General features: G+C 37.3%; 1 protein-coding gene across 13 annotated transcripts in view; it reads right to left on the bottom strand.

The window, feature by feature from the left end:
- Positions 1–4,812: 4,812 nt before the first annotated feature.
- AGTPBP1 (ATP/GTP binding carboxypeptidase 1) overlaps positions 4,813–26,885 on the bottom strand; it is a 175,626-nt gene continuing 153,553 nt past the window's right edge. For 11 of the 13 annotated variants that reach the window (XM_070590601.1, XM_070590590.1, XM_070590589.1 and 8 more), the window contains 3 exons: positions 26,596–26,772; positions 23,302–23,462; positions 4,813–5,563 (listed from right to left, as the gene is read on the bottom strand). In XM_070590601.1, coding sequence (XP_070446702.1) covers positions 5,386–5,563; positions 23,302–23,462; positions 26,596–26,772 — 516 coding nt within the window. In that variant the 3' untranslated portion in view covers positions 4,813–5,385. Of the gene's footprint in view, positions 5,564–9,159; positions 11,739–23,301; positions 23,463–26,595; positions 26,773–26,885 lie in introns of those variants that run through there. The other 2 variants (XM_070590592.1, XM_070590593.1) reach the window with 1 other exon arrangement.

The following is a 26,885-nucleotide window of genomic DNA, read 5'->3' as shown; positions in this document are numbered from 1 at the left end:
TTCATCTTGTGTAGCTCACCAGGAGAGGGAAATAAAGGTTGGCAAAAGTAGTTATGCATTGAACACTCCTCTCTTTACACTGAATACAAATTATAATCCTTTAAAAGGGATGTTTTTAGGGGCCAGCCCAATGGCATAGCGGTTAGGTTTGCACTTCGCTTTGGCAATCTGGGGGGTTCCCAGGTTCAGATCCTGGTGTGGACCCACACATCACTCGTCAAGCCATGCTGTGGTGGCGTCCCATATACAAAATAGAGGAAGACTGGCACAGATGTTAGCTCAGTGACAATCTTCCTCAAGCCAAAAGGGGAAGATTGGCAACAGAAATTAGCTCAGGGACAATCTTCCTCACCCCCAAAAAAGGATATTTTTAGATTTTGAAATTTATCTTTTTATGTGAAATTATCCAATTCAGTCACTCTTTTGTTGCAAGTGCCACATTCTGAAAGAAAAAACAGGTGAAATGTCAAACATTTCTAAGAATTAATATGAATAAAACAGGAGAAAAAACAATCACATAGATGATATGATGAATGGGAAACTGTAAGTAGTAAAAAAAGGCAATGACGTAAATAGAGCATGTAACTTGACTTTGGTAAATATCTAGCACTGAACAGGAAAACAAACTTTCAGTCTTAAAGTTCCCTACTTAATTGCAACTTCAGCTAGAGAAAAAGCTTACAGAGAAACCAACCTATTTTCAAACGTGCAGACTTTATGAAACTCTAGCCTTTTCTTTCTTGTCAATAATGAGCATCTTTGCCTTTTATAATTTCTTTACATTTGCCATTTACCACAGATCTTTATGTGGTTTAAAAGTGCATTAGAGGGGCTGGCCCCGTGGCCGAGTGGTTAAGTTCGCGCGCTCCGCTGCAGGCGGCCCAGTGTTTCGTTGGTTCGAATCCTGGGCGCGGACATGGCACTGCTCGTCGGACCACGCTGAGGCAGCGTCCCACATGCCACAACTGGAAGAACCCACAACGAAGAATACACAACTATGTACCGGGGGGCTTTGGGGAGAAAAAGGAAAAAATAAAATCTTTAAAAAAAAAAAAAAAAAAAAAAAAGTGCATTAGAAACGTTTGGAAGATCAGCATCATAATTATTCTGCCCAGACTTCCACTACTGCTCACCTCATATTCACTGGACACTCTATCAATGAGGTCTTTGAGATGGACAGTCCCACAAAGTTTCTAAATATTTGGAGCTCTCTCTGCAGCCCTTTAAAGTTGTCGGGGTTTACAAACAGAAGGGTACCACAAACCCACCTCCACCTCACAGGGGTCTGTGAGTGGGTTGTGTTAATGCACACACCTGGAGATCACTTCAGTCCTCGACAGTGTCAACCACCTCCCAGACTCCAAAATGCCACTCTCACTGCATGATGCCTCAGAGACCCCCATAAAAGGGCCATTCATTTGCATCTAAGCACTGCATATTTATCCATGTCAAACTGAAAAAACATTTAATGGACCAACGCCCCCAACAACCAGCCAAGCTCTGAAGGCCTAGTAAGATTTGATAGAGGATGCCAGGAGGTCAAAAAAGCCTGAGGTTCAAAGAAGGCTAATGAGGTGGAGTGGGAAGAACGAGTGGCAACAGGCCTGTTACTACACAGGGTCTAGAGAGAGGAGGGCACCACGGCTAGACTTCTCTTCCGCCAGTGTCAGCCGGGGATAGATAAGGAAAAGTGCTTCGTAAATATCACCAATAGTGAAAAACAATTGAAATGTGACATTTCAAGGACTAAACCTTCCAAACACTAATTCACATAAAGAAAATAAAACTTTCTTTTGAGTTTTCTTTTTCCTATGCAGGAAATTAAATATGCTCTATATGGGATATTTAGAGAAATATTTACTTAATAATAACATTCTATTGTATAAAGTAGAAAGTCTTTCAATTAAAATATTGCTTCAACAGGTTTTCCCTAATGGAGAGAACTAGGGCTTACACATGGCTACTAAACGCTCACCAAAATAAGAGAAAAATTCACTGATTTTCAATTAATATTTTATAATGATTAGAGTACATATAGGAAAACGAAAGGATTTATAAAGATACATTTCTAGTTTCATTACTGTCATTTATTTCTGGATCATGCACAAAAACAACTCAATTAGTACATTTATTGTTTTATCCATTTCAGTGCTTATAATAATATGGTCATCTTTATTTGGATATTTGAAATTTATTAGTATCAAATTCATTACTGTTAGTGAGCTATCTGAAATGAAAATCCAGGTTACTTATTTGTAATTAGAATTTAGACAAATGTCCATGTTTCTAAATACTACACAAAAACTGGCAAAAGTGGAGAGTGATTAAGAAAGATACTTGATTCAAGAGAAAATCCTGTAGTATTCCAACGACACTGTGACTCCAACACAGGAAAAGCCAATGTGAACCATGTGCTTCTGCATTCTGCATGCCTGAATAAACGTCACTAACTCAAGAGAGACCCTCAAGCTGTCAACATCGCTCACTCTTTGGAGAATGGCAAAGGACAGCATCTCCTTTTGTGGGAAGAACACGAAGCTGGTCGTCAGGAGACCTGAACTATCGCCCTGGCTCTGCCCCTCAGTAACCCTGTCGCCTCACTTGATCTCTGCGTGTCTGTTTTCTTGACTCTACAAATTAGTTTGATCTAAATCATCCCTGATGCTAATTTCCAACTTATAGATCCTACAAGTCTTAGGAAACGGTGATGCTGAAAGAGCACACCAGACCCTGCCAGTGGCCCTCACAGTGTGTTTCCTCCAGCAACACCACCTGAAAATTTTTTTAAATGAAAATTTGGGGCTTCATCCCAGATCTACATAAGCAGTAATCTGTGTTTTGAGAATCAAGTTCTCCTGGTGACTCTGATGCACACTACACAGTTTGAGAACCACTGGATTAGAGCAAAACTAAAGAAATTCACAGTTCCAAACACAAAGTAGATTAAGTAAATCTAAACTCCATCATTAGACTCAGTTTATCAACTACACATGACTTTAAGGATTATGGCACTGAAGGCATCTCAATCATTCTTTGAAAATCCTGAAAAGACACAGCCACAGAAGTAAAATTTAGGGCAATTTTAGCTACTAATAGACAATGAAACTTAGTTTTGCCCCTAATTAGGTAAGTTAGGATTTTAAATGACTTCTTATTTTTCCAAAGCTATTTATCATTTAAGGAAAAAAATCATTTCCTAACTATAAAGATTTTCTCTTCAATCTTGTGAAGAATTATTTAATAAAAGGCATATTCAAGTGTGTAACATATGCTAAAAGACGTACTTCATCAATATAAAATATTATAACAGAGTAAGGAGCTTTTACACTGCTAACTTAATAAATTGAAGTTTTGAGTGATTCTGCACATTATAGTAACTGCAGTTGCTTCCATACATGACTACTTTGGTTTTTAATTTCCAGTTTTATAAGAACCAAGAAAAACTCATATACAGACATAGTGGCTCCATAATCCACTCTCTGGAAAAAAATTACAATTAAATATGTAATTATTTTACATATAAGATATATAAATAACTTTATAAATATGAATTATTAAATTATTAAATAATACTTTACCTTGCTAAAGTATCCTGATCTTCCCTAAATTAGGTCACCATACACTAAGAGGACTGGTTCAACTTCACAATCTATGGTCTTTATTTTCTGAGATTAATAAGAATTAGGCTATTTAGAGAAAAAGACCTCTTTATCAATTGTCTCATGCTATGGTGTGTGGTGTTTTTTTTTTTTTTTTGGCTGGGAAAGATTTGCCCTGAGCTAACATCTGTGGTCAATCTTCCTCTCTTTTTTTTTTTCACTCCCCACAGCCCCAGTACATAGCTGTATATTCTACCTGTAAGTCCTTCTAGTTCTTCTACGTGAGCTGCCGCCACAGCATGGCCACTGAGAGATGAGTGGTGTGGTTCCATGCCTGGGAACCAAACCCAGGCCACCAAAGTGGAGCGCACTGCACTTTAACCACTAGGCCATCAGGGCCGGCTCTCATCCCGTGCTATGTTTTTAAACATCATTCCTATGATACTGGAAAGGAGCTACACTGTGCATGAAATGCCTCAAATAATACAATGAAAATCAACGATTTGGAAAATGCAAAAATGTGAAATAACTTTTATCACTTCTTTTCCATTATTATAGGCTTAAAAGATTTTTAAAAATTCTAATCAGGAATAATCAAAGATAACATGCCAAAACCTAAGCACCTAAGTCCTGGCAAGAATCTGTTAATAAGGAATCTCTGTGGACTTGTTTTGCTACAACAGAAACTTAGTACTTAAAGCACTTATCCAAAGTCACTGGATTTATTTATTTTGAGGACAAAGTCATTCCTGCACCAGGACAGCTTAAACTCGGGAGGATGTCGCTACAAGAAATGGCTTAAACTCAGTGCAGTCACCTAGGAGTCAGACACCAGCGTCAGCACGCCCTAAAGAAACTCACTTCCGTTAGTCTAACAACAGAGCACAGCTCAGGAGATGCTAAACAAGTGTAATATACAAACACACGTTTAACACTGGATTGTGTCCTCACTGCATTTTTAAAGCTTACGAAAGAACCGATTACAGTGATAAACTTCAGGTGCGCCCATAATTTTAGAGAAAGGAGGTGTTCAAATATATCTTTTATGATAGGTAGATGTGTACCTAGACTACAAAAACCCTAAACATTAGTAAATTAAGCATTTTTTAACAGATTTTATCAAATGAGTTTAGATGTTGAATTTTTATAATATTCTAACAAAGATTCTATAAACCAAATAACCTGGGCTGGTTAAAAAGGATGACGAAATGAATGCAACATTTAATATAGTTTTTATTTGTTTAATCTGGTAAATGTAGACTGTAACGATTCAAGGCAAACTCTGGATTATTGCAGTCACAACTCAACAGTTAACATGATTCTGAAGAACAGTCTTTATCTTCAATATCTACCCACCCCCACACAGACACATCTATAGAAATCCATGTACATATATATTAGTTTTCAACAACTCAGGATTCTCAACAACTCTAGAATTTAGATTTCACATTCTCACACACTTCAAAATTATCCATTTGATGCAGGATATAACCATAAGGAGATAAAAATTCATGCAATGATACTCAGGATTTGTTTTTAAAAAAAAGTAAATCCAATATTTGATAATTCAATGCTATATAAAGTGCATTGAATATCTAAAATAAAACAAGTGCCAATTTTATCATGAATTAATAACATATTTATTGTCTTGAAACCAAACAGGCCCACGTTACTTTTTGTCTTTCTGAGTCAGCTCTCTATAAACTCATTTCTCTCAAACTTCCTATGTAATAAAAACCAAGATAATTCATTTCTTCTTTGCAGTTAACAAGAGATGGCAGAGGGTTCACGGTAGGTATGTTCTTGATAATTCAGTGTCAGAAAGGACTTCTTCTTGAGCAGAGGGTTCATAGTCTCCTGCGTTTTCAGCCAATTCAATATCTAACTCATCATTGCTCTCTGCACTGTAATCCACCTCTTCAAGGAATCGAGGTTCGTCTTCATCCAACACGTAAGTGGTGGGGCTGCAGCCAAAGCACAGAGGACACACAAGACTTCATTAGGTTTTAAGGTTCCAATGTAAGACTATTTGACCATACTGCATTAGCCTTTATTTCACTAGAATACGAGTAGTTTCAGTTCACTTTAAAAATGTTATCCAAATGAACAAGAGATTTGTAACGGTTGAAACCTCTTTGCATTGATAATAAAGGGTAAAATGCTAATTTTTAGTTATAATACAACAATGTCAATATACATCCTACAATTCTATAGCTACAAAAAACAACCGACTCATTAGGTTACTTCTTTGAAGAATTCATCACTTTGCAGGCTTAAAAGTTCTATTTTAATCACTGTAAATCCAGCAACAATAATTTCAATAGGCTTTATAAGAAACTGTGGGTATTTAACTGGCTCCTCCAGTAATGCACTGAACCCACTTATTCCAAGTCTATAAAGCGATTACTTGCCATGAAAACAGCACACAACCCCTCCTCACAGTTTCCATCAGTCAAGAACAAAAATGAAAAAGAAGTGAACACTCCACACCCAGATTAATTACTTTCCCTTGGGACGCAGAAGAAGATATTCGCTTAAAAGCACTAAGTGCTTCTAAATATTTCATTAGGTAGGTTGTTTGGGATTAAGACAATCTTTCCACTGGGGGAACACATTCTTTCCTCTTCAAAAAATCACAGTATTCTGTTTTCGCCCCATTTTGGAGATTTTACACACGTGCACACACACACACACACACACACACACACACAGAAACATTACAGAAACATTTCAATGCTCCCATTTTGTGACCAAAACTATCTCAATCTCATAGAGATGTATGTTTGTTTATATCCCACCTGCTTCCAAAAAGGATTTCCCATGGCCGATGCAATTAAAAGCTATAAAATCAGACAATAAAAAGGGAACAGTAATCTGTTAAAATGAGCAGAGAAGCAGATGTCATTAGACTTAAAATGAAAGAATTCCTACCATTGAATATTAAATTCAACTCAGTTATCTGGAAGTTTAGAAAAGACAAGTTAATGGATTATATGGTTCTAATTTTCTGAGAAGAGAAAGCAAAACTCATTTGGTGAGAGTATCTTTTTTCCTAGAATTGTTTTAATTTTGCTCATTAAAGAAAAGAATATATTGCAAAACCACCATGACCTTACATAGCAAACTTCCTCTTAAAAGTGCAGAGCACACACCACGATGGAGCAGCCCTGATGAAGCCGGCTGAGCGCGCTGGAGGAAGGTGTGAGGCTTACAACACACCTAACATTCACAAAAACAACTTCACAGCTTCAATTATGCAAACAAAATATTTACCACAAATCTGTTAGGTCTTTAGAAAAAAAAATTAGATTAAAGGAAAAAATTATTTGCCTTTTAAAATGACAATTATTCTCTTTCTTTCTTTTAAAAAGCAAATCATTCCTCTTTCTTGACCTTGGGGTTTCAAATCCTCAGGGTGTCCCAGGTGATTCCCAGAATAGATGGAAGACTGGCTGAGGCAAAGGAGGGGGAAGAGAGAAGTGGGGAGAGAAAGCCAGAAAAGACAAATTTCCTGCCACATCCTTGCTTATTTTCTTCCTGGAGTCTGTCATAACAAGAAGAAATGATCATGGAAATGCAAGGAAGGAAACAGATCTGCTCAAAAGCCATGCACTACACTGGTACAGCGGCTGGGGACAGCAACCAGACTGTACAGGATGACCCCACAGTGATGAGGCACAGTGGCCAGTGTACTGCAGGCACCCGGCAACAGCACGGAGCCTCCCAACAGGCAGGAAGAGCACAAAATCCACGTGGTGGGAGGGTGAGCAGGCCAGCATTGTTTAGGGGATCTACGGACAGCAGAATTCCAATCCCATCACCACCACCAAGGAAAATGGACTGGCAAAAATTCAACTGGTTGCAGGAAGCCCAGCCACTAAACTGGGGTCAGAGCAAGGACTGAGCTCTACATGGAAGCTGAATACTAGAAAATTAATCAGTTTGAACTAAGGGAAAGGGTTTAAAGAAAAAGCCTCGTCTTATAAGCTGTAAGTCAACCAGGAAAGAGGAGAGAAGTATGATTTAGGGGCAACAGAGATGCGCAGGATCAAGCCAAAAAAGCTCCTAGACAGCAAGGAAACTTGGAGCAAGGCTGGTGTCAGATGCTGATAAGCACTATTAAGACAGAGAAGCACAACCTGGAAGGCAAGCTCCTGGAAATTTAAAAGAAATCCCATAATAAGGAAGGTGCAGGGCACTGGATCCAGAAAATAATCTGAGCCTGTCAGTTCCTGATCTTGGCTCGTTCATATGCTGACTGTGACACGAACTCCATGCATGTTCTGGCATCACCCATCCTGATACCAGGAGTGGAATCCCATTCCTGTAACCCACACTGGGCCTGGTACTCGACTCCTGTTTCTGCAGATCCAAATAAAATCGTGTGTCTAGCCTCAGCTTCCTTAAGGTCAGAGAACATCCAGCAATGGTGATGGGACCATCAGTGCTAACTTAGGCCGGTATATGTGTGTGGGGCGGGCGGGGGACAGAGGAGAGGAAGATCGCAGATCTAGGTGGAAGGAGCCAGGGGCACGTTGAGATAGAGGAAAGGGAAGGAGGAAGATTACAAGCCGCATCACTCGACAGAACAGTCTTCCCACTGCTATGCCAGCTGCCACTTTCCAATCCATTTTTTCTAGATCTTTCTGCTGCACTTTGTCTGTGGAGGAAATTCCGATACCCCTCTCTTCTGGTTTCCTTCTTTTCCCTCTGTCCCTTCTCAATATTGATCAAGTGCTCATCATCCTCTATGTATGCATCAAAAATAGGTGCTTACAAAAAGGCTCTTTTGGCCAACTGTTCTTCCTGTACAATGCACTCTGCGTGAGCTCATATATTTTAATTTGTATTCTGATAATTTCCAAATCCAATTTCCAGCTCCGACTCCTCCCCTTGAACTTCTCCTGTCCATGCATGGACTTGCTAATATATTCACACAGCTGTCTCACACGCACCCCAAGGGCAGCATACTCACACCTCAACTCGCTGCTCTCCCCCATCCTGCTCCTCTTGTAGTATTCTCAGTCTCATTCACTCAGTGAGTCAGAAAACCAACGTTCTCAGCAAGCGAGTCCTGCCGGTCACTCTCCAGACCTCTCCTTGCCTCACACTTCGCACAACAAGCCTTCGCTGACATTGTGTCTGTGCTTAGGACACACTTCCCACATTTCTTCTCCTAACTACTTGTATTTCTTTCAAACTGCAGCTCGGACAACTTTAGATGTTCTTCTTTTATTAAAGCCCGTCGTGGGATGTGTGCCCTTTCTCTCTATTCCCTTCAAACTCTGCACAAACTTTGAACACTTCTCGTATGCAGTTGAAACCATCTATTTGTGGGCCCATCTTCTCAGTATAAATCGTAAATGCTGTATGGTCAGGAATTTACCCATCTTAGTCCCTCCTGTCAGCTCCCAGAAGGGCCAGACCATGTGGGCCCTAAACAAATGTTTGCTGAACTCTTTATGAGAAGCCACAAGGTCGACAAGATCATTGATGTCTAGTTTACCCCTCCCCACTGATTTTACTTTAGTAAAAAAACTTAAGGCACGAGACCAATCACAACAATTCAACTTTACTTTTATTAGTAATTGCAACATATGCGTGAGCACTTTACAACCTAGGAAATGCCTCCGTATGCTCACAAGGCCCTTCACCTAAGAGAGACTCTCAGGTAACTTGCCCTACGGTTATAAAATCATGAATCCCTTTACATCAGCAGATAGGAATTCAAATATTATTTCAACCATAAAGAAGGAAGTCTAATCAGCATTTAATTCTTTCCCATCACTATTACTTTATCTTCCCACCACTGCTTCCTCATTCCCCTGGTTTTCTTCATTTAAGTTTACTCCTTTTGCCTTGTTTTTACTTCACTGTCCAGTAGCTATATACACCTGTTTTAACATCCTTTTATTCTGGATTTTAATTCTACAGATAAAGATGACTAAGACAAAAACAATTCAATAAGAAACATTTCATTCTGAAAGAGAATAGCATTTTAGTCCCTCCTGCCCCAAATCCTCTTCATGCTGCTTTAAGAAAAATATCAAAACCTTCACCCAAATTGCCTTCTTACAGGATAAACGCATTGAAATTCTTTGCTGTATGATGTCATTATGATACAGAAAACGTTTATAATTACAAATGATTTCTAAAGATAACAAAAAATTCTGCTTCATTCAGAGTCAGAAAGTTTTCTGGCTTTCCTTATGTTAAACTATTAAGCACTGCACACAATTAAATCTAAAAATTCACCATGCCCCTCAAAGGTACACCGCCCACCTCCATTAGAGCTGAGCTGACATCCAAGATACCAGAATGTGGATGATCAGCTCTGTCACCTACACAAGCACGAAAGAAACCAAACACTGTGTGGAGTCAGAAATTCTGGGTTTGTGCCTCTCCTCTTCCACGTGACCTCGAGCAAGTCACTTACTCTCTCCAAGCCTGGGGTTTTCCCAAGTGTAAAGGAGAGACGACAATATCAGCGGCAAGACCTCACCAAGTTGTTTGGCTCAAATTAGGTAGTAAATGTGAATGCATTTGTAAACTCCTAAGCTGTACAAATATAAAATGCTATTATAACATTAATAAAACTGACCTTGTTAAAGAAAAATGTAAATCAATCTTTCTCAATTCCTAACGAGCCCAGGCAATGGGCCGCCCCAAGCCAACAGGACTGAAAACACTGCCTGGCCCTTGGGACTCAGACTCCTCCCTCAACCTGGAACTCCTCCTCAACGTGGAGACTAACATATCTGTTTAAGACAGCGAAATAAAGATATTCTGGGGGAGAATTTCTGAAATGGATAAGCAAACAGAAAAATATTCCATTGCCCAAATTATCAGCAATGTGTGACCTGCTGATTGTGTCTTTCTTATGGTGAAGGGTCAGGTCTAAGGTAAAAGAAAATCTCTACCTGCACAAATATTAGAGAATATTTTATTTATACAATTTGATTCCTATAAGAGATACAGCATCTACTAAATATCACAAAGTAAACAAAATCATCCATATAAAATACAAGTAACAAGTGTCAGTCTTAAGTGACCACAGCATACACACAAGCACTTGCACACATGCACATGTGCACACACACACGCTGAGTTAATGTATAGACCATCTAACAAGAGAACATCTATTTGGGAAAAAAAGGAAAGAAAGTGGTTAATTTACTGACACTTTGTTGGAAAAAGAACTATAACTGAGCTGCCTTTGGGAAACTAATGAATTAAGCTATGAAACTCCAATTTACTTTGCTACTGATTTAAAAAGACGCCTTAGGGGCCAGCTTGGTGGCGCAGCGGTTAAGTTCGCATGTTCTGCTTTGGTGGCCTGGGGTTCACTGGTTCAGATCCCAGGTGCAGACCTACACACCGCTTGTCAAGCCGTGCTGTGGTAGGCGTCCCACACAAAATAGAGGAAGATGGACAAGGTGTTAGCTCAGGGCCAGTGTCCCTCGCAAAAAAGAGGAGGATTGGTGGCAGCTATTAGCTCAGGGCTAATCTTCTTCTTCAAAAAAGGGAAAAAAATAAAACAAAAAAACCCACGCCTTATACATATTGAGAGGGTTGAATTCCCAAATAATGCAGGAGAGCTTCAAAAACTGAAACCGTTCCTTTTTCATAATTTTGCTTAGTCACTTGGAAGATAAATGCAAGTACAGGGGAATTTTGGAGTTAGACCTGGACTTACTGCTGCTTCTGGCGGGAATTACTAGATGGAGGACCTTGGGTAAATTCACCTCTGAGCCTCAGTTTATGCACATATGTGAAGGTGTTACAAGACCATCTGTCTCTGATCGTTCTCAGTACAACACTCGAATCTCTGACATAATAATCAAACTTCACAGAAATTCAGACTGGGCATGCGTGTTGGGGGTTCCAAGACCGCCCCAGGTTTAGTGATTTGCTAGAAGACTTATGAGGATTCAGCACACAGTTGCATTCACAGCTATCACTTATTACAGTGAAAGGATACAAAGCAAAATCAACCAAGAGGAAAGGCGCATGGGGCAAAGTCCAGAGGAAAGCAAGGCCGGGCAAGGGCAGCTGCTAAGAGGCAGCGAAGTCGTCAGAGTTTCAGCAATTTTTCAAAGGACCGGAGGCAAAAACTGGAGTTCAGAGCTGCCAAGTTTCCTGAAAGAAGGGAGTTGCAGAGATGTGACCCCAACAGTTTTCCCCTAGAGGCATCTGACAAATTCTTAAAAATACACAGTGCAAGAGGCTAAAACACAGAGCAGAAAGCAGCAAAACAAACAAAACAGAAAATAACAGAATTTTTGACAGTCTTGTGGTGCTGAGGAAAGGAGAGGCTCTAGGCCTTTGAGTGTGACCTCTGGGAGCCTACAACTTAGAAGGGGGTAGGGGGTCAGCCACGAGTTAAACAAGTGTCACAAGCTTTGCAAACCCACCTCAAGTCGGCTCGGTCCCTCAGTGACTCGGGGCAATCTGCACTGCTCTACGGCCTGCCAGAGCATGGAATGAATCCTCTCCGAAGGAATATGTATTCTTTCTTATCCTGATATATTATATTCTTATTTTGAAGTCTCAGACGCTTATGTGAGAGGAATAACTTCATTCCTCCAAGAAGCTACCAAGAATACAATACGTCTCTATAAATACATACAGTCATCAAATTCCTTGTGCAGGTAAGTCTTAGAGACTGACAATTACCAACTTGATACCTATCTGGATCTCAATGGTAAGGATCATTTCCTTCTCTTATGATAAGCCTCAAAGCTTTCATTATAATCAAAGCTGGCCTAAAGTGCTCACATAAGTCCCAAACTTCTTTTTCTGGATGATTTCAATCTCCTTTATATTTGTGGGTCTAACAGCATTTCATTGACTTAGCACAAAAACACAATTGGTTCGCTTTCGGTTATAAGCAGCTGTGCTCTCAGGGGACTAGAAGTTGTGATATGATCTTCAATTACACGGCATGATTTATCTGCCCAGAAAATATTCCAAGAGCAATCAGAGCTGGAAGGATTTTCTACATGGTAGCAATAAATGACCCTCAGAAATGCAAACCAGACTCAAGTATGTGCATCACAACTATTAAAAAGGAAGATCCTTTTTTTTAAGATTAGCTTGACTAAATGGTCAACTGTAAACTGAAAATAAAGCACACTGCTACCAGTAAGCTTTACTACATAGCTAGGTACTACTGTCAACATTGGACACAAATGACCTATCTTGAGAGACTCTCTCCTTGACCAAACTTGAGTCAGGCTCCTCTGGGTCCTCCTTCTTTCCAGGCCCTGATCTTGGGCTCTGCCCCTGGTCTATGGCTCTGCCTGCTTAGTCCAGTTTTAGCAAGAATCCTGCTGAGTGAGTTTATTGAAAATGGCCCCCTTCTCAGTATCTCATCACCCAGGCCTGCGTTTCAGCAAAAATTCTGTCAAGTTGGTTTAGCCAGGATCTCCCTCACCCCTGATGCTGCCTCTTAGTAGTCTTCCATCCACCAATCCCCTACTCTGCTTCTTGGCTATGAACCCCACTTTTCCTCACCGTAGTCAGAGTTGGGCCCCATCTCTCCCCACTCCTGCAAAAGCCCACTGGAGCAGCCCTCCTGTATGAAGTCTGCCTCCCCGTTCTTCCACACGCGTCACAAATAACTTCTTCCTTAACAATTTTAATTTAATTTTCTCAGAAGAAAAAGTTCCTACACATTTGTAAATAAACACGAGCTTCACATAAAGAAAATACAAGTAGTATAGAGGTTAACATTTCAGTCTAGTGTTAGCAGGGTGTAGTAATCAATATCGTTGTACTACTTTACCAAGAACCTCCCGCCAGTCGCTCTTACGGTGATGGGGACAGGGATAGAGCTTTTAACCAAGGAACACGACGACGTTAACTGTCCACAGGCCTGTACACATTCCCTATATCTTATTGAAAGTATACTCCACCTTTACCAAAATACATCAAATTAGACTTTTAAAAAAGCATTAACACAAAATAGAACTAATGCTAAGCATATTTTAAAGACTTCCTCCAGCTTAAGTCTTATTTATTTTATTAGTTGCAATAGGAACAATTTCTCATCAAATTTTCTAATGTCTATGCTGTACGCACAGAAAAGAATTAAGTATGGATACTTGCTACAACATGGATGAACCTAGAAAACAAGCTAAGTGAAAGAAGCCACACACAAAACATCACATACCGTATAATTCCATTTACAGAACAGGTAATATCTAGAATAGGTAAATATCCAGAATATCCAGAATACGTAAATGCACGAGGCAGAGAGCAGATCAGTGGTTGCCAGGGGCTGGAAATGACTGCTCTATGGGTACCAGAGTCTCCTCTGGGGATGCTAAAAAGTTTTGGAACTAGATAGAGGTGCCTAATGGTTGCACAATATTGTGAATGTACTAAATGCCATTAAACTGTTTACTTTAGAATGGTTAATTTTATGCTGTGTGAATTTCATCTCAATTAAAAGAAAACCCAGGTCCAAATACTGTTGATTATAAGACAGTAAGGCTTCATTTAAACATGGGCATATTCTTTACTACGATAAAACACTGCATGGAGTTTGGTATTTTTCAACTTCACTTTCCTATAATGTTTTAAAAATACTCAAACTTCAAATGCTTCTTCCATATGCCTAATATCCTGAAATTCAGTCACCACCACAATATCCTAATGAGAAGTATTGTTACATGTTTTATCAGTTCTCAAATCCTTTAAATGAGGGCCACTGAGAAGACTGTTTAATATCTGGGTGACAGGTAAAATAAAAACACTTTTGCTAAGTACAAAAGTACTATACAGCTGTAAGCTTTTACATGAGTTCTACCAATATTCTCAGCTTTGGCCTAGTGTTGTATCAGAAAGAATTTTTATTATACAACAAACACAACTGGGTAAAATTAAAATGATTTATGTGCGGTAATTTCCAATGAATGCCCTGGGAATATACAACATAATTAATTTTCAACCAGAGACTTCACTGAAAAGGAAGTTCTATAACTTCTGGTAAGCAGAGTGGACCTCAAAAGCCACTAATATGACAGTAAAAGAATAACTTTTTTTAAAGGATAAATCCATAGGAAAAAGAAAACTGGAGAGGAGATAATAGCAACAAAGAGATATCAACAATATGTTGGAAGATGAAGTCAGATGGATGAAATTAGTGGGCTTGAGTTCCAACCTCCTTCACTTTGCTAAATACCTACAGTAGAGAAAGCCAAGGGGAAAAGTGGTGATTTGCATTACAAAACACTAGAAAAGTTCAAGAATTGGAGATGCTGGTTATCAGGGTGGAAACAAAAACAGAATTGGTTAAAAGGTTTTATAAAGGCAGTTAGGTTTTCAGATCCTCTTCCCCAGGCCATCCCCTAGTTCAGAGAGATGGAAAGTTGACTTTCTAAAGACTTCTATCAGAAAGGCTATTCACTTAGGACCAAAAGGCAGGAATAGGGGTGGAGCTGGGGAGACTAAGTGAAAGTCAGCCCAAAAGTAAGCCTTCCTGGGCTCCTAGAACGCTAGCCACTGGACTTATGCCCCTGGACAATCTTACTCAATTTTTTTTTAAATCATCCCCCGCAATGATCTTTTTTAGAAAGTTTTTTTTCCCTAATGCCCTCTCTTAATTAACTACAATTAAGAAGGAAAAAGGGGCCCTCCCCGTGGCCAAGTGGTTAAGTTCACCCACTTGCTTTGGTGGCCCAGGGTTTCACCAGTTCAGATCCTGTGTGCAGACATGGCATCACTCATCAGGCCATGCTGAGGCGGCATCCCACATGCCACAACTAGAAGGACCCACAACAAAAATATACAACTATGTACTGGGGGGATTTGGGGAGAAAAAGCAGGGGAAAAAAAGAAGATTGGCAACAGTTGTTAGCCCAAGTGCAAATATTTTTTTAAAAAAAGAATGAAAACGAAAAATTTCACATCAGATTAGACTCAGCTAAAGAGAGCAGGGGTGAATTAAGGGTTGGATAGAAAAAACATCCAGAACAAAGCTCAGAGAGACCAAAGAACAGAAACTTACTCATGAGAGTAAAAGACACAGAGGATATAGTGAAAAGGTCAAATTTTAATGTAAAGAGAGTCCCAGAAAGAGGGAGATAATGGGACTGAATCAATGTTTGAAGAGAAAACTAAGAATGTCCCCAAATTACAGAAGACATCAAGCCACAAATTTAAAAAACCTTGTGAATTCCAAGTAAAATAAATAAAATCACATCTAGTTAAAACCCCTCAATACCAAAGACTAAGAGAAATTCATAAAAGCAACTTAGCCTTAAAAGCCAGGCCACCTTCAGTGGTGCAATGATCAGACTGAGGGCCGACTCGACAACTTAGCAGTGGAAGACCGAGGACAGCAGAATGGTCTCTTCCACACGCTCCAAGAGAGCACGTGTCCCTCAATTCTCTACCCAGCAAAAATATTCCTCAGAATGAAGGACGACTTAACATTATTCTTTGAGCAGAAGAAAGAAGCCTTCAGATAAAAACTGAAATATTGGAAGGAATGAAGAGGAAAAGAGGGGTAGGGGAGGAAGGCAGTAAATGCATGGTGAGATCGAATGACTGCATAAAACAGTAATAACGTCTGTAAAATTTAAAATACTCACAAGTATCCTCATAAAATATGTGACAACAGCAGTACATATATTGAGAGAACGTTAAATGGAATTAACATGTTCTAAGGATCCTATGTTATCCCAAAAGAGATAAAAGTACAAATTTATATTGAGTTTGATAAACTGACAATGCATGAAGTTATGCCAAGTGTCCATTGAAAGAAATTAATAAGAGGACAAAATCAATACAAATCCAACAACAATACAAAAGAAGGGAGAAAAAAAAAAAACACCCACAGGGCAAGTAGAACAAATAGAAAGCAAATAATAAGCTGGCAGATTTAAATCTAAATATGTCAATAGCTACAATAAATGTAAATGAACTAAATGTTCCAATTAAAAGTAACAGACTAAATTTTTATAAAAACAACCATATTCTGCTTATAGTGCATATTTAAATATAAAGAGACAGAAAATTTAAAAAAACACTAAATAAAAAGGTTAGTTAGTTATAGCTTATACAAATAGTAATACCGACATGGTTAAAGAATCTGTCAGCTTTCTAATATAAAGTCTTACATTCAGAAGTTTCAAGCTTTCCAAGTGAAATAATTTACAGATCAGTTGTTTTTAAACTTTGTTCAACTTATACTTGATTTTTAGATTCTCAATATTATTTATACAACTAAACTTATCTTTTATTGAATGAAGCAATGGTATATATACTAACTGGAATGACTGGGAACTTATTTTTCATAATTATCATGGATTCACTCTGAATAAGTCTCTTAGCTTTTTCTTAGTTTATTTAAATAAACTCAAATGTTATGTGCCAAATATCTGCTGTTTTATGATGTTGCAAAGACTAATTATTTGACATCTATAAATGAGTTACTGATTCTGTTCACAAAGGCATTTAATATCTATTATTCTTGTTGCGGCAATTATTCCAAGCTTACTTGATATAACTTGCCTATAAGTGAAAACAAATTAGTTCACAACAAATAGACACCCTACCTTGGGAAATAATTAAAACTGAGAGGATAAAATTTAATTGCAGTCTAGCATGTGAAATAAAATCATCTACACTGAACATAGGAGGGAAAAAAAGCAAAAATTTGGCAGGGGAAGATGAGTTTGAAAGATCTTTAAAGGATCAACTCATTAAAAAAAAAACAGGGGGAGAACTTATATTCATTAAATTGATGCCTCAGTTTCACATCAGGACCAGGAAACAAAAAATTATCAAGGACAAAGGGATCCAGAAGAGCACAAACAACAAAGAAGAGAAAAGAAGAAAGTAATCTTAGTAAAAGTAAGTGGTTTTCTAGTTCCATTGCTAATACTGTCATTTTTCCTTTCACTCAAACATGGAAACTGGCTTCACCTGCTTCTGATTCCATACTCAGTTGTCAAGACTTCTCCACTGCTACCTAATACTATCTCCTCAGACAACCACTGCCCCTCTACCTTCTTATTTGAGCTCTTCCTCTCAAACATGAATGACTCCCAACAGTTTCCCTAAGTGTTTTCTTGCCTCTACCTCCCCAGCTTCAATCAAATCTGTACACTATTTTCAGATAAAAACCACCATTTAGCATACTAGATGCAGTGGCTTCAAAACTCCCAACTGCCTAAAGGATAAACAGCCTTACACTGGTATTTAGGGCACTGTAACACCTCTCCCACCCAAGCAATCTAATACAATTGAATTTTAAAATCTGATACAGCACCCTACCACTTCTTCTCAATATGAGAGTGGCACTATGCAAGGAACCACGACTGGCACATTAGACAGTGCTGAAGGGCACAGTTATGGCCCTTGAGGTTACCTAGGAGTTAGATAAGCAAGTGTGAGTGAAAAACTTCTTAGAAGTTGAAAAGTACATGCTTTGAGGTCCCTGTTATCCCTCCTCTAAACACAGAGAAATAATAGGTAAAATATAAAAAAGGAAAACAAAAAAGACACAGCTACATATAGAAACAAGATAAACATCTCCTTGGACCAGAAAAGGAACAGAAGCACAAAAACAGGTCATGACTCTCTTGAACTCCAGGTCCAAGAGCAGGCAGCAATAGCTCCTTCAAGGCAACAGGGAGGCTTAAAAGTGTCCTACAGGCAAGCAACTAACCCCAGACTCATGGGAATCCAGCAACTGGAGTGAGGCTCCTCACTTTAGAAAGGAGGCTAAAAGAAAAAAAAGAAGAAAGCAAGCTGAAAAAATAAGGTTGAGACTTCTGCCTAAGGTTAAGATTTTATAAAGTTGCAATGTCTAAGTCAGAAAGAAGGAGATAGACACCAGAACCCTCACAAACTCAGCGACTTGTCCAGCAAAATCTCCAATATCATTGAAGAATGGGAGGTCGGAAATGCTAACATAAGACTAATATAATGTTACTATAAGCTAATATAAGGTTAGACTGGAGCCTTGAGAGGGCCAGAGAGAAGGAATCGCAAAATCGTTAACAGAAGGGACCTGAAAGGGCTAGTGGCGGGGAGTCGGGGGAGGAGACATCTGGATATAGTAAGCCCAGAGAGTATCAAAAATGACGAATCCAAAAAGACGTACACCAAGGTACATTATAATTAAATTGTGGAAAGTTAAAGACAAGGCAAATCTTTAAAGTAGCAAGAGAAAAGTGACTTGTTATGTACATGGGAACCTACATAAGACTCTCAGAAGATTTTTCACCAGACCAGAAGGGAGTGAGATGATATATTCAAAGTGGTGAAAGAAAAACACGGCCAACCAAGAATACTCTACCCGGCAAAGTCATCCTTCAGAATTGAAGGACAGATAAAGAGTTTCCATATAAACAAATGCTGAAGGAGTTAATCACCACTAGACCAGCCTTAAAAGAAATGTTACAGAGAGTTTTTCAAGCTGAAACAAAAGGATGCTAATTAGTAACAGGAAAACATATGAAAGTATAAAAATCACTGGTAAAGGTAAATATATAGTTAAATTCAGAATACTCTAATGTTGCAATGGTGGTGAGTAAATCACTTATCAATCTAGTACAAAGGTTAAAAGACAAAAGTATTAAAAAATAACTATAACTACAATAATTTGTTAACGGACATACAATGTAAAAAGATGCAAATTGTGACATCAAAACCAAAATGTGGGAGAGGGGGAAGCTTTGGTATGCATTTGAAGTTAAGTAATTATCAGCTTAAAACACACTATTTTGAAAATAAAATGTATTATGTAAGCCTCATGGTAATCACAACGCAAAATCTATAGCAGACACACAAAAGATAAGAAATCAAAGCATACCACTACAGAAAATCATCAAATCACAAAAGAGAGCAAGAGAGGAAGGAAGGAACAAAGGAATCACAAAACAACCAGAAAACAATTAACCAAATGGAAATATAAGGCCCATAGCTAGCAATAATTACCTTAAACAGAAATGAACTAAATTCTCCAATCAAAAACACAGAGTGGTTGAGCTGATTAAAAAAAACAAGACCCAACTATATGTTGCCTACAAGAAACACCTCAGTTTTAAGAACACACATAGACTGAAAGTGAAGTAAACGAAAAAGATATTTGATGTAAATGGAAACCAAAAGAAAGCAGGGGTAGCTATACTTGTATCAGAAAGAAACAGACTTTAAGCCAAAGACTGTAACAAAAGAAAAAGGTCATTATATAATGATAAAAAGGTCAGTTCATCAAGAGGGTATAACAATTGCAAAATTTATGCACCCAATATAGGAATACCTAAATACATAAAGCAAATATTAACATATCTGGAGGAGGAAATAGACAGCAATACAATAATAGCAGGGGCCTTCTAACACTCACTTTCAAAAATGGATAGATCATCCAGACAGAAAATCAGTAAACACTGGAATTAACTACACTTTAGATCAGATGGACCTAACAGACATATATAGAACATTCCAGCAAACAGCAGCAGATTACATATTCTTCCCAAGCACACATGAAACATTATCCAAGGTAAATCATATGTTATGCCATAGACAAGTCTTAATAAATTTTAGAAGACCAAAATCACATCAAGCATCTTTTCCAACCACAACAGTATCAAACCAGAAATCAAGTACAAGAAGAAAATGGAAAAATTCACAGATATGTGGAGATTACACAACATGCTCCAGAACAACCAATGAGTCGGAGAAATAAAAAAATATCTTGAGACAAGTAAAAATTAAAACACAACATACCAAAACTTATGGGATGCAAAAGCAGTTCTAAGAGGGAAATTTACAGCAATAAATGCCTACATTAATAAAAAAAGAAAGATCTCAAATAAACAACCTAACTTTATACCTCAAAGAACTGAAAAAAGAAGAATAAACTAAGCCCAGAGTTGGCAAAAGGTAGGAAATAACAAAGATCAGAGCATATATAAATGAAATGACTAAAAAGACAATAAAAAAGATCAATGAAAGCAGGAGTTAATTTTTTGAAAAGATAAAACAGATAAACTGTTAGGCTAGACTTTCTGAGGAAAAAAGACAACTCAAGTAAATAAAATTACAAATGAAAAAGGAGACATTATAACTGATACACAAAAATACAAAGGCTCATGAGACTACTATGAACAATTATATGCCAACAAATTGGACAACCTAGAAGAAATGGATAAATTCCTAGAAACATACAACCTACCAAGACTGAATCATGAAGAAATAAATAGAAAATGTAAACAGAGAAATTACTAGTAAGGAGATTGAATAAGTAACCAAATACCTCCCAAGAAAGAAAAGTCCAGGACAGCATCACTGATAATTTCTACTGAACATTTCAAGAAGAACTAATATCAATCTTTTTCAAACTCTTCCCAAAATAGAATATGAATGAACACTTCCAAACTCATTTTACAAGGCCAGACAAGGAAACTCAAAAAGAGAAAACCACAGGCTAATATCCCTGAGGAACTTAGATGCTAAAATCCTCAATAAAGTATTAGGAAACCCAATTCAACAATACATTAAAAGGATCAGACATACACCATGATCAAGTGGGATTCATTCCTGGGATGCAAGGATGGTTCAACATATGCAAAGCAATGTGATACACCACATCAACAAAATGAAAGATAAAAATCACATGATCACCTAAATAGATGCAGAAAAAGCATCTGACAAAATTCAACATCCATTCATGATAAAACTCTCAACAAACTGGGTAAAGAAGGAATGTACCTCTACATAATAAAGGTAGTATATTAAAAGCCCACAACTGACATCATACTCAATAATGAAATGCTGAAAGCTTTTCCTCTAAGATCAGGGAACAAGACAAGGATGCTCACTCTCACCACTTTTATTCAAATAGTACTGGTAACCCTAGCCAGAGCAATTAGGCAAGAAAAAGAAGTAAAAGGTATCCCAATCAGAAACGAAGAAGTAAAATTTTCTCTATTTGCAGATGACATCATATTATACATAGAAAAACCCTAAAAACTCCACCAAAAATGTTAGAAATAATAAACAACTTTAGTAAAGCTGCAGGATACAAAATAAATACACAAAACCCACTGCATTTCTATACACTGACAATGAACTATCAGAAAGAGAACTTAAGAAAACAATCCCACTTACTACAGCAGCAAAAATAATTAAAAATTTAGGAATAAATTAACCAAGAATGTGGAAGTTCTGTACGCTGAAAACTCTAAGACAGTGATGAAATAAATTGAAGATGACACATATAAATGGGAAGATATTCCATGCTCATGGATTAGAAGAATTAATATTTTTATAATGTCCATACTACTCAAAGCAATCTACAGAGTCAATGCAATCCCTATCAAAATTACAATGGCATTTCATAAAAGAGAAAAAACAGTCCTAAAATTTGTAGGGAACCACAAGACCCTGAATAGCCAAAGCAATCTTGAGAAGGAAGAACAAAGTTGGAGGCATTATACTTCCTGATTTCAACCTATATTACAAAGCTACAATATTCAAAACAGTATGATGTTGGCATAAAAACAGACACATAGATCAATGGACAGAAGAGAGAGCCCAGAAATAAACCCACACACATATGGTGAACTAATTTTCAACAAAGGAACCAAGAATATACACTGGGAAAGGACAGTCTCTTCAATAAATGGTGTTGGGAAAACTGGATAGTCACATGCAAAAGAAGGAGATTAGAGCCCTATCTTATACCATACACAAACATCAACTCAAAATAGATTAAAGACTAGAATGTAAGAAGCCAAAAAACTCAACAAAGAAAACACAGGAGGTTAAGTTCTTTGGCATTCGTCTTAGCAATGATTTTTTTTGGATTTGACACCAAAAGCAAAGGCAACAAAAGCAAAAATAGACTAGTAGGACTACATCAAACTAAAAAGCTTTTGCATAGCAAAGGAAACCATAAACAAAATGAAAAAGGAACCTAGAGAATGGGAGAAAATATTTGCAAACCACATATCTAATAAGAAGTCAACATCCAAAACATACAAGGAACTCACACAACTGAAAAGCAAACACAAACAAACAATCCAATTTAAAAATGGGACAAGACCTAAAGAGACATTTTTCTAAAGAAGACATACAAATGGCCAACAGGTACATGAAAAGCTGCTCAACATCACTAATCATCAGGGAAATGCAAATCAAAACGAGAATGAGATATTACTTCACGTGTGTTAGAATGGCTATTCCCCCAAAGACAAGAGATAACAAATGATACTAAGTACGTATCAAGTATATACATTCAAAGGGAACAAAATCATTATCTCGAAGAGCTATCTGTACTCCTACATTCAAAGTAGTATTATTCACAATAGCCAAAGTACGGAAACAATCTAAGTGTTTGTCAACAGATGAATGCATAAAGAAAATGCAGTATACAGATACACAATGGAATACTATTCAGCCTTAAAAAAGAAGGAAATCCTTTCATTTGCTATCCTCTGGCTGCATCACTAAAAACAGCATTCAAAATATAAGGATGTTTCATTAAAATCTCATCCAAATATCAATGTTAAAAGAATCAAGCACATTATCACAATTTGAAACAAATACTAGTTGTGTCTATTATATTAATTCTGAAAATGCTCTTGGCTGTCAAAATCTCTGCCTTTCCTCTGCTTAACTAATTTAATGAAGTCTAACAGTGTATTACAATGCAATAAGAGAATAAACAAGTGTGTTTTACCTAGTTACTTTGCAGCTCGATTCAATCAAGTCATTTTCAAAGTCAAGTAGGCTGGAAGGCAGATTATATTCCAATGGGGATGTCAGTCTTTTCAAACGCAATAGACCAACACAAAATTTTGCTCCCATCTCTTCCAATTCTCGAGTACCAATCTGTAAACCCTAGAAAGAAAACAATATTATACAAGTAACTAGGAGATTTGTTATTCTCTGGCTGCATCTCATGAAAATTACATAAAAGAAATTTATAACTATATTAATAAAATTAAAAGGTTGGTTTTGTATGGACCTAAGACTCAACAAGCACAATGTCTTACCAAGGTAAGACTGTTCTAGGTCACAAAGGAAACTGTCTTAAAAAACCCTTGCTAAAATGCCTATTCTTGTTCACTATAAGCAAATTATTTTCATCAACACACTGGGGAGAAAAAAAATAGGTAAACATTTTGTGGTTGTTATTCTTGGAGTACATGTGTGAAATTATATTTTTACAAGCTCTTACCAGTATTTCTTGTAATCTACTTTGGTGCCAATGTTGAAATATTATAGTGTTAAAATCAAGGCTCAAATTTGTATGCTTGAACATTATCTTATAGCTACTTCTACTGTATGATTAAAAAAACTGGTAAGTAAAAAAAAAAAACAAAGAAAGGCAACTATGTCAAAAAAAGAATCCAACAATCTAAGCCGAGGAGGTAGCTGTAAGGAAAGTTCTTGTTCCCAGTCAACTGAGAAGGCCCATTGCAAATTCTGTCTACTAAAGCACAAAGAAAAGTCTCCCACGATCCCCACAGCCTTCAACCAACAGTTTCTCAACAAACAATATAAGGTTTAACAAAAGTTAAATGGTCCCACATAAAAGAATAAAAATGCACTGTAAATCAAGACACTGCTTATCAGTTGATTTTCAGATAAAAATGAATCTCTAAAATAAGTGAAATCCTTACACCAACAAAAGTTGCACACGTAGATGAGAGCCAAGATCATTGAGAGAGAACGCACTATAAAACAGCTTCTCAATGACCAGACTAAAAGCTGAAGAAAATAAACTGTAAAAACCATTACCTACTCTACATGTAGCACAATGCCTTTATAACAATGATTCATTGATTGATTACTTAACTAGTTTGGCCATCTCCAAATATTTTAGGAGATGAGACCAGATTTTATTAGAACATTCCTTTGCCTTCTTAATTTAAAAGCTTTAGACAGGCTATGCTTGTTTCTGAATTACTTCATAGAAAATAAAAACAAAGAACATTCATAGCCTAAAATTCAGTAATATAAGAACATTTTTGAGGCTTAAGAGAGCTGTATCTTAAAATATTATTAGATGTGCGCAACTTACAAGTTTGAAAACCATATAGAAGACGCTTGCGCAGGGACGGGGGTATGTGGGAATTCTGTACTTTGCACTTGATTTTGCTATGAATCTAAAACTGCCCTAAAAAACAAGTTTATTGATAAAAAAATTTTTCTGTTATAATCAAAGTGCTGAATTTTAGACGTAAAAAAAAAAACTTGGCTTAGTAAGACATACTTCTCTCCATAAGAGTTTTAAATCAATGTAACTCTATAAACTAAATCATATAAAAGGGGAATGAGTATTTACTAGGTATCCATTTTCTTTTTAAAAGTTTATAGATTAAAAGAATAACCTTTTAGGAAACTGGTCAAACACTTTGTTTCAAAATATATTCTAGCTATTTTTTGAAATGTGGTTTTCTCAGTGACCAAACAAATTTATCAAAACACAGACACAACATTTTTTAAATTCACATGAAAGTCTATCAGTAAGAAAGCACTACTGTTTCCGCAAGGGTCCACTTCAAGGGGCACGCATGTCTCAGCCTCCCTGACTGCGTTTCTCCCTGCTGCCAGAGGCTGGTTTCACAGACACGGCTGCTGAAGTTGCCTTTTCCAGCCCAACTGCAGAAGCATCTCCTGAAGAGATGTAACTTACAGTCTGTTACCAGAAGTCACACAGCCCAAGGTTTTTCCTGGGAGTCACCTACGGTCTTAAACAAAAGTGATTCTCAAGCTTTTTTCCTATCCACACACTTAGGAATATGAGGCCGCTGGCAAAGTTTCCCCCACACAATGGTTAGGAGACAGTGTCTGGGGCTGGAGCAGTGGCATGCTACATTTCATCTCTCACTACCAACACCAGAAGTCAGCGTTTTACAATATCTGGAGAGAATGCAAAAGATATTACATTTTAGAAGAACAGTATGTACTATGGTCAAGTTAAAATTTAGGGAAGTCACTCATCAGAAAGTATTGGAATTTCATTAAGTTCTAATCTACTAGGCACCAAAAGTTTGAATGTCAGCTGTAAAACCTATACAATTTTCTTCCAGTTTGTTACAGACTGAAAAAGTCTTCATTTAGGCTCTCCACTTAAACATTTTGACATCAACTATAACGTTTTTAATACTGACCAACTGGAAGATTCTTAACTCTTTCCAGACCTAAAGCTAAAACCATCTTTATGTGAGGTATGTGAAAATCACTATTAGATTCAGCTTCCTCTTGCCCCATGCCAAAATAAAACAAACCAACCAACCCAGAATGAGTGGAACAATTAGTATCGCACTTTCAAATCTTTCTGTGGCAAGGCAAGAAAAACAAATATGCAGTTTGCTACTGCTTATGTAAGGTCCAACTCATTGCCGATTAAGTTCTTCACCTTAAATTAAATTTAATTAATTAATTAAATTAAAAACTCAAAGTCACCTAACATTTTGTTAGGCTTTAATTTCAAAAGTCAAGTTTAAATTCTAATTGTTTCCAACAAGTCTATGACACCAAATAGCAGTTTTAGTAAAGAAAAAAATTTAGTGAAGGAATATGCATTTAAGTCACACACACACAAAACTCTAAGTATAAAAAACTTTATAGATAAGTGTAACGTCATTTCTAAATGCATAAAAATATACTTATATTCAATAAATTAAACTGATAGAAAATGTTTATTAATAACGTACTACTTGCATATCTCATTATATATTACTTATCAGTATTTAAATGGGTACCACAATGTGCTTTCTTAAAAATTATGAACGTAAATAAACTCAAACAAGATTTCAGAAGGACCCAAAGCAAGCTATTTAGTGCAGAGAAGTAAAAAAAATAACTGTTCTTAAGACTCATATGATTCAATTCCATTACTGCAAATGATACATAACTCAGTATAACAAACGTATCACTTAATATGTACATGAAAACGAGTGGAGTATCCAGGAAAGGAAAGTCCTCCAATATTCCCTCTTCCCGAAGTCCTGAGACGCTTTACCTTGTATTTTCCCTGATCGCAGCCACACAAAGTGCTCTCCATGGTGTAGCTTCTTTGTACTCCTATCTCCCTCCAAACCACAACCCGTGCTGTGGATTCTTTAGATTTTTCCACTACGAAGCTACAGCTGCTCATGCAGAACGCTGGGGCGATGTGACTTAGTATCTTAGGCAAAGTCTGCGAAGAAGAATTACAAAATAAAGTCTTTCAAGAGGTGTTCTCTTTTAATTTAATTTTTTTTTAATTTTTATAGTTTTAAAAATTTTCGTGAAAGCACAGTAATTAGAACA

This window comes from Equus przewalskii, chromosome 22 (assembly GCF_037783145.1).
Source record: "Equus przewalskii isolate Varuska chromosome 22, EquPr2, whole genome shotgun sequence".
Taxonomy (NCBI): domain Eukaryota; kingdom Metazoa; phylum Chordata; class Mammalia; order Perissodactyla; family Equidae; genus Equus; species Equus przewalskii.
Note: the sequence above shows the minus strand (reverse complement) of the source record. Positions and strands in the feature narration are given on the sequence as shown.